We start from the raw sequence: 13,443 nt of genomic DNA on the forward strand, positions 1-13,443 counted from the left end.
GCGACACAGTGAAACCTGTCTTTAAAAAAAAAAAAAAAAAAATGCAGAGGATGAGACAGCTGCAGACACAGGAGAGTAGAGTTCTAGGATTTTACTGATGGCCACAGTGTAAGTGGCGGGCCGCTGGGGAACCTAAAATGGGTATGCACTGACCTAGCACGTCCGGAATGAGGTGGGGCCGTCAGTACCCACAGGCACCCAAGCGCCACACGAGGGATGGCAGCCACAGGTGACAGTAAACTCCAGGCAGACGAGGCCCTCGGGGAAGACTTTGCTGAAGTAAGCAAAGGGTTGGAGGAATGAGCTGAGGTTCTGGTGGGAAAGACCTCAGGTACTACACAGGCACGCGCACCCTTGCAGTGCTCCTGGAATCACACACACTGACATGGAGGGCAAGGCTGTGTCAGGACCCCGCCTGGGCCGCAGGTCAGGACTGTACAACAGCAGGGTGCTTTTATCCTCCTCATCCTAAGTTCCTTGAGGGCCACCTTCCCACCGTCGCGGCCCGTCCCAGCTCAGGAGGCCAGTCTTGCTCCATTTCCCTCTGGCTCATGTCCTCCCTGCAGAAGGCACAGAGTCTTCGACAGCCGGCTGGGCCCCATTCCCGCAGGGCGGGGGGACCCTCTGCTCCCTCCCTCCTGTCACCCTAAGTCGCACACTTCCCCACGACTAACTTGCCTCCCACGCCCACACCTGCCCCCGTCTTCAGTCCACTGCCACACTGCAGGTAGAGTGGTCCTCGCACTCACTCCTGTGCACATCCTAGCTCCCGAGACTCATCCATGACTTCCGGCCCCCACGCAGCCCCCGGTCGTTGCCACCTCCACGCTCACCTCGGACCCCAGCCCTCCCTCCTCCCACCCTCCCGGAAACTGTACCATCTCTGCTCTGCAGCTCCACTTTCTGAAACGCAGGGCCTGGTCTCACCCCCACCCAAGCCCGCCTCCTTCCCTGTGCGCGGGAATCGGGCTGCACCTCCTGCATGACTACAGCGTTAGTAAAGCTCGGGGTCCTCCTCCACCCCCACAGCTCCAAGGCCACAGCGTGTGCACAGGAAACAGACGAGGCATGCAATTCAGTTCCGAAGACTATTAAGTAAACTAAGAAGTGAAAAAAAATTTTTAATGTTATGTTTTATGCTAACATTTACCCCAAATGCTACACAAATATAAAGTTTGACTTTAATAACTCATTCGTGCACAAACGGATGATGACACCCGTGGAATAGCTACGTTGATGCCACAGATGGTTAAAGGATAGACGAAAGAATGCCATCTGTGAGCTCATCAAACAGCCCACACAAAGAGCCACTGCCTCGAAAATTAAAGGTTTCCTGAAATACAAAGAGATAGGAGCGAAAGAGTTGAATAAAAACCTAAGCCACATTTATGAGTTCTAATGGAAAAAAAATGAATAGACAAAACCACAAGTCTCTTAGAGATGAAAAAGGTTGTGCTAAGTTGGTTTGGAACCTACAAAAACACAGGGTGCAGCTTTTACCACCACCTGGTGTGGTGTTTACGGCCTGGTTTGTTTTGTTTTGTTTCTGTATAAAGTAACTTACTGTACTGTTCTTTGCATAAAAATGTCATGGAAGGACTGAGTAGAAACATGAAATCTCATTCATTTATGACTTCTGGTTTAACCGGACCTTCCCAAAGCTGCCTTGTTCCATCCACTCAGCCCAGCCCGGCTCCTCCACCCGCAAAGAGCCATGCCGTGCTCGGCAGGACCGCCAGCGCTCACACTGCAGTTAGGCACTAGACGGGGCCTCTACAGCTGCGATGACGAGATCTGCTTAGGAGGTGCACAAAGCACCGCAAATAGAAGGGACAGACTGCACCCCAAAAGTAGCTGTGGAAATAACTGTAGACACCCCTAAGCAGGTCTGCAAGCAGGTGTTGTGTGTTGAGAGACAAGGAAGAACTAGTCCTGGAGCCTCACAGGAGGTGACAGTCTGAAGAGCTATGTGGAGACCACTTGGAGAAAGCGGGTTCTAAACAGGCAGCGGGAGAGTGAGTGGTGCGTGGTGCTATTTCAACTTCCGCCCCTGGGTAGCTACAACCCCATGGTTATTGCTTACGTGCAGATTAAAGTATGAATGAGTAAAAGTGACTTCTATGTGTTTAATGAAAATAAAGTAATTTACACAACTTCAGGTTGTTTTTTAATTAGAAGGAGTCACAAGACCTTCCAAGAAACTCTAAAGAAGCAGTATGTCAGATCACCGGAATAAGGAATAAGTATTTTAGAGCATGTGGCAGGCTACAAAACAGGTAGTGTGGTCTCATGGAGGACGATAGAGACACCAGTCCGAGGTGTCCCAAAGTGGTCTGCACTTGGTCTTAAAAAATACTGTAAATCTAAACCAATGAAAAGAAGGTAACTGAGTCATTTCATTCTCAGTGCCAAAGCTTCTCTTCCCACCCCAAAGGGCCAAGGGCTACATGTGGGTGTCCCAGGGTCCTGCACATGTGAGATGAACAGGTGCGGCGCTCAGTCAGAAACAGTGGGACCTGCATCTCCCGCAGCGCAGGGGTCCTGCACACACTTCCATGGAGACGCCCTTCAGTCATCGTAACGTGGGGGGCAAAGCTGCAGCACACACTGTCAGCGGGCTGCTTAGGTAATGTTGGTTTTTTTCATATTTTGGTCTTTTTATTGAAAGATCTGCTTTAAAAAACAGGTGATCAAAATAAATGCATTCAATTCGGATGCTAACACACTGCCCCCACGATGTGGCTGAACTGATTACCTAAACACATTTCAATTAGAAAAATGAACCCCAAGTCCTTTCCTGGCCCTCTCCAGAACTCTTAGCTTGTTGTAAATTGTAAATTATTCAACAAGCTTTAAAGGATTTTTATTTCTCATGTTATAATTACACAGCATTAACCAATGGGGAATAATTTACCTTCTTCAAAAAATTAAACAGAACAATTTTCTGACAGCTACCGTCATTATCTGCTTAGGCCACTGTGGTGGATTAAGTAATGGTGAGCGTGTGACGCGCAGCTGAATGGGTGGCGGAGCGTGGCGGAGCATGGCGGACCCACCTGCAGTTTACTGCTGGCAGCCAGAAGAAGAGAAGTGGAGGGGACGATCTCGGCCTGTTGGTTTTCTAGGAGAAGCTTGCTGAGATGGTTTTCCTGATGTGAACCAGCCTGTTCTCATCACAGGAGGAGCTCGGCACCTCCCTGTCACTGGGAACGGTGGCTGTTGTCACCAGGGGAGCTCTGATCTTCACCGTGAGCGTCACTTCCTGGCCCCAGTGTGGATCCCTCAGCCTGGTGGCACCAATCCTTCATCCCACCAGTACTGGCTTCCACCACTGGCCTTCGGGCCCTCCAGGTGCAGATCCTCGATACGGACAGGCAGGAGACATTGCGTGGGCTGCCACTGGTGGACTCGTGGAGGACACTGCCTTGGGCTCTAGGCCTTCAACTGGACGTGTGTGGGGCACTGCCGGGATCCAGGCCCTCAGCTGGACCCTTTGGGCCTCAGTGTGTGGTTAATCTCTCTTGCACTCCTCTGTATTTGATTTTTGGAGTAAATATCATAAAATAATCCTATAAATTATGTGTCCTGTATTTAATGTATTCCACTGCCAAGACCCTGACTACAACAGCCACAAACCTGCACCTTTGAAAAAAGAGTATGAATTGTGTTTCTGGCAAAGGTGGGAATAGGTACTTCCAGACCATTCCTCCCAATGACGAGAACTTCCAAAGGCTGATGAACGTAAAACCACACTCATAAGAGCACGAAAGACCTGACAAAAGGGTAACTAATAACTCTACAACAATATAAAAGAAAGAGAGAAGTCAGAGAGGCCAGAGACCAGCCACAGTCCCTTGTGTGCTAAAGAGACGCCGCAAGAGCTCATGGTGAAGACAGCTGACCCGGCAGGAAGGGGGACCTCGCACTCTTGTTGACCACCCTCTGGATGGACTAAATCGTCACACACACAGAACTTGGATCAAGAAGCTCCTAGACAGGTAATGCCACCAGAAAGCAGGCACAAGCACCCGGAAGTCCTCTGTGGAGAGAGGCACCTTCATGATAGCCGTCACATATTCTTAAAGATAAATATCCAAATAATACGAGCAATACACAACACGTGTGACAAGAAACCAGCTCAGTGAGAATCAACAGAAATGACAGACAATAGGAAGAGACACACAAATCTCAAGGTACTGTGGGGAGAAATGGAATGGCGAGTATTCAAGGAATCCAAGAGTTGAGAAAAGAAAGCAAGAGAAATTAGACAGCAAACTGGTTCTATAATCTTAACTGCTTTACAGGAGATCTTTCTTTGCTCTGTCTTTGTAAAAGTTTCATCTCTAATTTAGTGACGTTTTACTAACTTAGCAAAATGCAAGTATTTTGTTTGCTTTTAATTGCATGTTGGGTATGTTGTGCTTTCTAAATCTAAGGATTCACATCTTTCATGGACTATGAAAACTTCATCCTTTATCACCCTCTGAACATTGTTTCATCTCATTCTTCTAACTGGACAAGTGACTTTTTTCTGGACAAGTGACGAAGCGTCTTGCTAGAGAACCCAATCCTGGGCAAGTCTCTCAGTCGCTCACGTCATCTATCCCACTGGCTCTTTCAGATATATCTAGGCACTTTCTCAGGCATTATCTTGTACAGGTAGAGCGTTTCAAATCTGAATATCTAAAAGTCATACTGCTGAGAAACCTGAGACACTGAGGCGTGAGGCCATCAGTGAAAACCCCATGTGTCCAAGGTGACTAAGGACCCTGCAGGGATCCCCTCCAGGTGGGTGGATAAGGTGAGCATGGAACACGAATGAATTTCCTGCTTAGATCTGGGCTTCATCACTTACATATATACAAATACTCTGAAATTTAAAACAAATCTTCTGTTCTGAATCATTTTAAGTATGGAATATTCAATGTGTACCTCCGTTGTTATATCTGCTCTTGTTACTCTGTCCACTGCCTTGAAAAGTAATGGGGTTTCTTTTTAAAATCAACTTGAACCCCTCTGACATAACTGATTCTACACTCACACTATTTATCTTTCGTATCATGCATAACTTGGCCATGGGACATTTATCTGTGGCACAGAATATTTTAAGGCCATTTCACGGCTCAGAAACTGCCAGATCATACCGACTGCACAGATGGGAGGCTGTGTGCCTGTAAGGAGCCTGGGGTCCGGGTCTCAGATGAGCCCAAGGCGCGGTCCTCCACCCCTCCCCGCTGGCCAGAGTCCCTGAGCCCCTGTGTCACCAGCACCCCCTGCGTCACAGGACCACAGCCCTGCCTCCTCTCTCCCACTCGTGGTCCTCAACACCCCAGCTGCTGAAGGGCCTGGGCCAGCCGCAGACATCAGCTCCCTGTCCCTCCAGCTCCTTTCCAGTCTTCCTCCCTCCATTTCTAAGACAACCCAAGCAGATGTCTGTTACACTTTATCTGACACTTCCAGGTGTACGATATGTACGTATGTATAACACAGGATGGCTTTAATGTCACGGAAGTCACAGGTCATAGTTTTCCTATAGCATTTTGAGGCTGAAAATTCTGAAAATCCCTAACAGGTATAAAGCTGGAGAACCAAGAGGAAAACAAAGTATCAGACTCCTCCTCCAGCCCTCGACTGCTGGTCACTGGACTGGGCCAGAGTGCACTGCGGCCTGGGTTCCACCCGACGTGCTGGCCAGCTCAGAGCTCCCAGCCATCGCAGCCCGGGGATGAACCACAGGGCGCACACAGGCGAGAGCCCCAGGCCCACGTCTTCCAGGTTCCTTCACACGCACCGTGCCAGCTCCACGCCACGCCCCCATCCCCTCAGCAGGGAGACCAAGACCGGGCTCACTGTGCGCAGGCTCAGGACACGGAGCCACCAAGAGGAAGGGGCCCTCACTGCAGCCGATTTGCAGGAGTGCTATTGGGGCAAAAGTGGCATTTAGTAAGTGGAAGGAAGCACACTGATGCTCTGTGATGTCATCATTTAGGCCAGGTGATGATGGATCGGAAATACAGCCATTCGTGCTCCACATGGTGGGTTTACCAAATCGTAGCCATTTAGTTATCCCAGAGAATTAACTAGTAGGGAAATGTGCTTAGTGGTGCAAAAAACCACACCAACATGTAGCCAGGAGCCAATTCCCAGCATAAACAACTTTCCATGCCTTTAATTTTAAGTATTTATGGGACTTAAATGCCAGCGATTAACTTAGCACACTTACTGCTCTTTTGCTGTTCTCTGGAAACCTAATTGGAATTATAAAAGCACCCTCCCTTTCCTCTGGTTGTGGTACAAAGCGTCTGAGGTACAAAGGCACCCACCTCCCACAAGCTCCCCTCACAGGTGAGTGAGGTCTTCCTGGCTGTCAGGAAGTCCCCCAGCACAGGGCCACCTGTCACTGAGACTGCAGAACTAAGCTCGCGGTGCCACGTGATACCGATGAGGAGGCGCAGCCACCCCAGTCCAGCATGCCGGGGGACAGCACTAGTGCAGGTGTGTCCATGGCTAGGTGACGACACGTTACCGGGGCTCCCAGAACAAGCGTGCAGCAGCAGTGAGGGCGACCCCATTACTAGGTAACACCACACTTTTACATTTTTCTAAAATGTAAATAAATTTATCATTTAAATGCCTAAAAACACTATGGGGTTGAAACAGCAACAAAGAAATAGAGGAAAGAGCCACCTCTTTCCACCAGTCAGACTGCTGTGTTCACCAACCCTTCCTTGCGGCTCCCTGAGAGAGCAGACGCACGGAGCAGGTGTGACATCGGAACGGCGCGGCGGTGCAGCACAGGTGCAGGGACAGACCTGCAGATGCAGCCCACAGAATGGAGGTGCACATGGCTGCTCACCGCGGGGACTGTGTGTCAGATCCTCCCTGCTGCCAATCTAGAAGCCAGAGACTCATGAAGAGAGGAGGAGGAGGAGGTCAGCCAGCCAGCGCACAAGCTTGCTGCGCTCACCTCGGGCTGTGTCTGCAGCGGTCAGCCCCTAACCTGTGCTCCTGCAGCACTGATGACAGCACCTGGCTGAAGAAGACCCGGGGAGGCTGAGCTCCCCGAGTTCTGGGGCCGAGTCGAGTGTGGGCACCAAGTGGAGGAGAAGGCAGTGCTCCGTGCCCAGCCAGAGAGACAGCGACCGGAGGTCACAGCTCCATCACACTGCGAGGGGCCATAGGAAAGCCGGCACCAAGACCCTTCATGCTCAGATTGCACAGGCAGGACCCAAGGGAGAAGGGCAGCCAGGCAGACGGATGGACCAACCAGGGCTGCGGTCTGAGCACCAGCACCAGCTTCCCATGTCCCCACCTAAACCCGCTCAGGAGCCCACAGGGCTCTCACACGGAGAGGGTGGCCTCGACCTTACTTCTGCCTGACCCGGAGGTGGTGCAGGGCAGGGGCAGCAGTGTCCAGAACATACACACACTAAGTGTGTGCTTCCAGTAGAGCCATACACACGGCCATCCACCAACAGCTGCACAGGCAATGTGGTCCCGTCCCCTGGGCCACCACAGCCATCTAACCGTGCTCTCACACGCGCATGTGCATGTGCGCGTGTGTGTGAGATAGTGCTGCTTCTTCCAGGCAGATGTGTACAGTACATGCATGCATGATCACGGAACACTGCTCAGCTAGTATTACGGCTTTACACGCTTAACCATCATTCTAAGAGTGGCTCCTACTTAGTAAAAAGAAAAGATGACTACAGAACAGCATGAAGCCACATTAAATAGTGTGGCCAAAACATACACTGCTCAAATTTTGAAGAGCATGCACTCCACTAAAAGACATTTTGCCACAAATCCCCCTCAAAACTCCCTTCTCTCGTCAAAGACACTCATTCCATGGCCTCCACCACTTTCTGAACCATTTCGAGGAGTCCTCTTTCCTGAGGGTCTTTAGTTGCACTGCTGTGGCTGCTCCAGGTCCTGAACTGATGCAAAACATTTCCCTTTCCTGGTTATTTTGACTTTGGGGCAGAGCCTGAGTCACCTGGTGCCGGGACAGAGTCACGTTTTCACAAGCTGCCTTACCACTGGATGGCGCTCCACAGCAGAGCTCGCCACATGACTTTTTCTTTTTGGTACCAGGGATCAAACGCAGGACCTGTACTCACGAGGCAGGCAGTGGAACCACTGGGCTACGTCCCGGCCCTCTCGCCGTATTTCTCATCACACGTCATGGAGAGACTCAGGAGAAGCCGGGACAGAAAATGGCAAGACTGGTGGGACGAGCGGGTTGGAAGTGAGGGAGGACTCTGAGGGCGACTCGTGGCAGTGTCTCTCCTGGTGCGATGATTTCATAATGTAAACACTCCTCACGGGTTTTGATCACCGTGAGCACTTCGTGACCACATCGCTTCCTCTTGTGTTTGATTTAAGCTCCTGCTGCTGCTGACCCAGCCCGGCCCTCGGAGCACCAGGCTGCAGTTATTTCTGTGTTCGGTGGTAGTAGATGGGCAGCACAGCAGGCGGGGCCGTGATCGGCTCAATCTGGGACAGCCAGCCTTCCATCTACAGTGTTCCAGCAGTGCACCTCTCAGAAGTCGGGCCAGCCTGGGGCCACTTCCGGCCAGCCACTCACTACGTCCACTGCTGCTCACGATAATCCCCCACAAGTGGGTGGAGGGGTCTCTCAGATCAGCAGCCTGCTGGGTAGCACGTGACCAGGCACACCTGGATACGGCGGGCTCACACACACGCGTGCACACACGAGTCACTGGCATCCCGTGTGGTCAGGTCGTGTCCTGCCGACGTGAGGCCTCGGGCTCATCACAGAAGAGAGGTGCCTCCCAGTGCCTGCTGTCTGAACACCCAAGCAGAGCATTTCCTGGGCACAGGTGTCCTCGTAGACGTGCGGTCTGGGGTCTGGGTGACATCAGGGATACAATCATCGGCAAAGGAGTTAACAGAGAAGCCGCTCACAGCTAAGACCCATGTGCTGAAGAGAAGGGCCAGGAGACCTGGGCATCGTGACTCAGCAGGCAGGTGGGAGAGGCTGCCCGGGAGGGAACTCGAGTGTCTTCCAGCTTCATACCATTCCTAACATTCAGCGCACTACTGAACATGCAGGAGCTTTCTTCACCGCTGGAGATCAAGCCCAAGGCCTCATCTACCACTGAGCCAAACCCAGAGCCCTGCACACCTGCCTTGCACGTTACTCTCCGCTGGACGTGACCTGAGACTCCTCCTGCACAAACCACAGGAGCCTCAGTGCTCAGCCCACTCCCCGCCCATCAATGTGTACAAGCAGAACTTCATTTTAGGGCTTTCTGACAAAATCAACAAAGTACATGTGATAAACAGATCAGCTAGAGACCGTGCTGGGCGGCCTATAAAGTACTATTGAATGGGCTCCTGACTAAACTGTGAGTCTGTCCTAGGCCTACGTGACTTGCTAGATGCGCCTCTGGCTGGCGTGTGGAGACAGAGCTCCCTGTGCCGATGACCACAGTTGTGGCCTCAATGGTGGGTGACGCTGTGGCAGCTCTGGGAAGATGCAGCACAGGCTTGATGACTCCTGTGCAGCCACTCTCCCAGAACAAATATTAGCTAAGAGAACAAGCGGGTCACTCACTAGTGGACCTGTCTTTTGTAGGAATGCGTTCTTCCTCCTGGTACAAGCCTGGCTCCTGTCTCTGTCTCAGCCCCTGCTGTCCCCTGCACCTGCCTTTATGAGATCAATAAACAGTGGCAAACCCGGAGCTTCATTGTCTCAGCCACCATCCAGCCCCCGTGTATGCAAACCTTTGTCTCCTTTCTTATCCTCAGGCCCTCAGTCAGGTGGTGGGGGTCACGCAGCCCCCAGCAGCGGTATAGGTGTGAAAGACGGACACAGGCACCTCAGGAAAGGCAGCCAGGGCTCCGTCCCGACGCACCCCTCACACACCCTGTGAGCGGGGCTCCACTGGGAGCATGAGAGCACAGGGGCTCAGCGGAGCCTGCGAAGGGACAGCGCTCATTTGCACAGTGCTCTTCACCAGCGCTTGCACTGGTCCAGCTGAGGGGTGCTGGGAACACCGGCCTGAGCCCACCTGGGCCCAGGAGTGGCCACTGGCTTCACTCTGCCCCGAGATCTGCAACAGCTGCTGTGCTCCCCAGATGCTGAGCACTCAACGGGGTGCACACAGCAGGAGCGCGAGAAACAGCAGGAGCCACACCAGGCTCCTGCAAGCAGCCAAGGGGCACCATTCAGCTCGGAGGCCCCAGTGCCACAGCCACCAAGGACACGGACTCCAGCTGCCCTGCCACGGGAGACCAGTGCGACAGCCCTGGAGCCAGGCAGCACCACGGGCTGTGGGGACAACTGCTGTGAGATGCCTGCAGCCCTGACGTCTCAGGGGCCAGCCTGAGGAGCCGGCCCCACTGCATTCCGTTCTGCAGAGTTGGGAGCAAAGCCGCTCCCTCCCGCTGCAGCCGCTCTGCACTCTCCGAGCTGCCTCCCTTGCTGCAGCCCCACTGCTTCCTTCTGAGCCCAGACACCAGGGCCAGTTCTCTGGCCCGCACCACCACAGACTGTTACAGTTGGTCTCCAGGACGCTGACACACCTTCACCTTCGCTATTTTACAACCTCAGGGCAAAACGCCAAAAAGAATTCCCCTTACCTTAATTTAAGGAGTGGCTGGGTCACCCACTTCTTCAGCATCCGTCTCCCAAATGCAGTTTTAGTGTGGTCTAACACCCACAGCAAACTTCCCTTGGTCTTCCCGTCAGTCTGTGAAGACCAGAAAACGGGTTTTTGTTTTATTTTTTAATTCATTAAGTTTATCGGTACCATTTAGGTACAGAATACGATGACATTCATCATTGGGAATTTGTACCTTTACATGATGTATCTTGGTTCTCATTTTTTCCCCATTCCCTGTCCTCCCTTCACCCCTTCTACTCCCATCTGCAAAGACTTTGTTTCCGTTTTTTCATTTCTCATATTTTTTCCTGTCCCTTCTTTCCCTTTCCCCACCTCCCCCACTTCCCCTTCCCCTTTGGACCTTTTCTTCCTTTTTCCCATTATCTGTTAGACATTTTGATCCCCATTTAAACTTTCAGCTTCTCACACCAGAGAAACTATTCAGTGTTCACACCTGTGTGTCCTATGCATTTCACTTAAGAGTGTGGACTCAAGGTGCACCTATCTGGCTATAAATGTCTCTAGTTTCTCACTGCTTATGGCTGAGTAGTACTTCATTTAATTTTTTAAAAACCACATTTTCTTATCCAGTTTCCAGTTGATGGGCATTTGGAAGATGCAGAAACAACTCCAGAAAACAGGTCTTACCACACTGGGCACGGGCACCCACACCATGCCTGAGGTCGGTCGGGAGCCCTACCTACTCCACTCAGCCGCAGTTCCCCATGCATGCCCTTGAAGTTTCATGAATGAAGACACAGACATTTACATACACATTCACACGGCACAGTAATGATATTTTTGCAAAGAAAAGGGCTAATCAGTGTTGTTTCTGGTTAAATGTGAATAAATGACTCAGAGCCTTCATGGAAAGAGAGGCCCAGACTCAGCTGCAAGACAAGGATAGGAGGCTGATTCTCAGCTTCTGTCTCCACAAGAGCTCAAGTCCCGATCAAGGGGACACTACAGGGTGTTTTGTGTACTGCAGGCTTTTGCCTTAGAAGTTGGATTTTACAAGCTGGGCGTGGTGGCACACACCTATAATCCCATCACTCGGGAGTCTGTGGCCAGCTGCAGCTAGACAGTAAATTCTGTAAATTCAAAGCCAACCTGAACTACATAGTGAGAGTGTCTCAAAAAAAGGGGGAAGTACTGGATTTCAAAACTGCATGCAGCAGGATTTAAATAGGAAGATGTGTCAAGGAAGGGGCAGGGGGTCATCTTCGACAAGGACTGTCCTATCCCAGCCACCATCCCCGGCGTAGGCCTGTGTGAACAGCTGACCAGAGACCTCTGGGTGATGAAAGGACAGGTACAAATGTTCCTGCACACACATGAGTCGGGCCGAGTGTGTGGGGTGGGCAGCAGGAGGAAGAGGTTCCTGGGGGATCCCCAGGAATGACATCCCAGGGCCAGGAGCGAAGAGCCTGTGGCTCCGGGGAGACTTGAGGCTTTCACTCCATGGCTGGGATTCTCCACTGCCACTCAGATGCCTTAGATCTCTTGTTCTATTTGGAACTGGCTTTTAGTCCCTGTGACTTTGTGACAACATAACACTTCGCCTTTCAGTGATAAGTCGGTGATGGAAACGTTTATCTTCCCAGCACTCAAGACAAAGCAAGAGAAAATTTGCCTAGTGAGACACCATACCCTACAAGCCCACCCAGACTTGTTTTACCTGCCTAGCAATGGAACAGACTACAGACATTTCAACACGAAGCAACCAGACAAAATTACACTTTCTATTCATTCTGGGAGATGATGATTTTCCAAGAAAATATTTGTCATGGAAATTAAGAGGGTGGATACAACCTTCATTTAGAGGGCACAGTCTGTATGTACCTCTCCTCTCAGGAGGCCGAGAGAAACCTCCTACACTGACCTCTGTACAGTAGGGGCCTGGTCACCACACAGCACACAGAGAGGCAGGTGGGACACGCTTGTCGCTGCCCTGCACCCTGGAAACTAACAGCGCCTTACTCCACCCTTTCTGTAGACAGCGTTGACTGACCGAGGCCTTGTCTGCCTCACCTGATTCTGTAGGATTTCCAGGTTCCTTAATGTTGTTCCGTTCATCCTCATTAGCTCCATTTCACTCGACAGCTGTTTAAAATTCCTGTAGAGGATGGGATACAGTGAGGCGGCCTGCAGTGTACAAGACACAAGACACTAACTCGGGGACTGAGAACAAGGCAGTAACACTGTGACAGGAAATCGGGCCATGAGAAGCAAGCTGAGCGTCCCCTGGGCTTCACGCCCCGGGATGCCGGTGCTCGTAGGATGGCACAGGCACAGGACACCGAAGACAAGAACACGGAGGGAAGCAACGGCAGTGTTTTGTTTTTGTTTTACATCTCCAGGAATAGAACCAAACATAGTCTTTAACCCCAGGCAGAGCATGTGGTGGTTCCTTCAGGAAAAGCTATGCAATTAGCTAGAAAAATATGTCAAGACTCTTAAAACTGTCCTCCTTGTTCTGCAGTGTGGGATCAGCACAATAAACACTTCAGAAGCTTCTGGTACATGCAGCCTGTGCTACTTGCTCTATAATTAACAACACCCATTGAGGTGGCCAAGGTTTCGTGAGTACAAATAAAAGTAGCAAAAGTTATTTCCTTAAACCCAGCAAAGAATTCACATGCTCCTATGTCCTGTCACTATCAAAAGACTAAAGATACAGTAAATTTCAAACAGACCTGACACTTGAGATGCAGCATGACTGACAAACGCATGCATATCTCCAATTTGTGTCAATAACCATTATCAGTGTGTTGCTGGTGCAGCAATTCCTTTTTTTTTTTTTTTTTTTTTT

At 51.0% G+C, this 13,443-nt stretch overlaps 1 protein-coding gene across 1 annotated transcript in view; it reads right to left on the reverse strand.

The window, feature by feature from the left end:
- Msh3 (mutS homolog 3) overlaps positions 1–13,443 on the reverse strand; it is a 107,876-nt gene that overhangs the window by 52,048 nt on the left and 42,385 nt on the right. Inside the window, exons 13-14 of the mRNA XM_033765680.1 lie at positions 12,663–12,747; positions 10,609–10,718 (exon numbers count right to left, since the gene is read on the reverse strand). Coding sequence (XP_033621571.1) covers positions 10,609–10,718; positions 12,663–12,747 — 195 coding nt within the window. The remainder of the gene's footprint in view (positions 1–10,608; positions 10,719–12,662; positions 12,748–13,443) is intronic.

The sequence above is a fragment of the Fukomys damarensis genome, unplaced genomic scaffold (assembly GCF_012274545.1).
Source record: "Fukomys damarensis isolate Sample0158 unplaced genomic scaffold, DMR_v1.0_HiC HiC_scaffold_3, whole genome shotgun sequence".
Taxonomy (NCBI): Eukaryota; Metazoa; Chordata; class Mammalia; order Rodentia; family Bathyergidae; genus Fukomys; species Fukomys damarensis.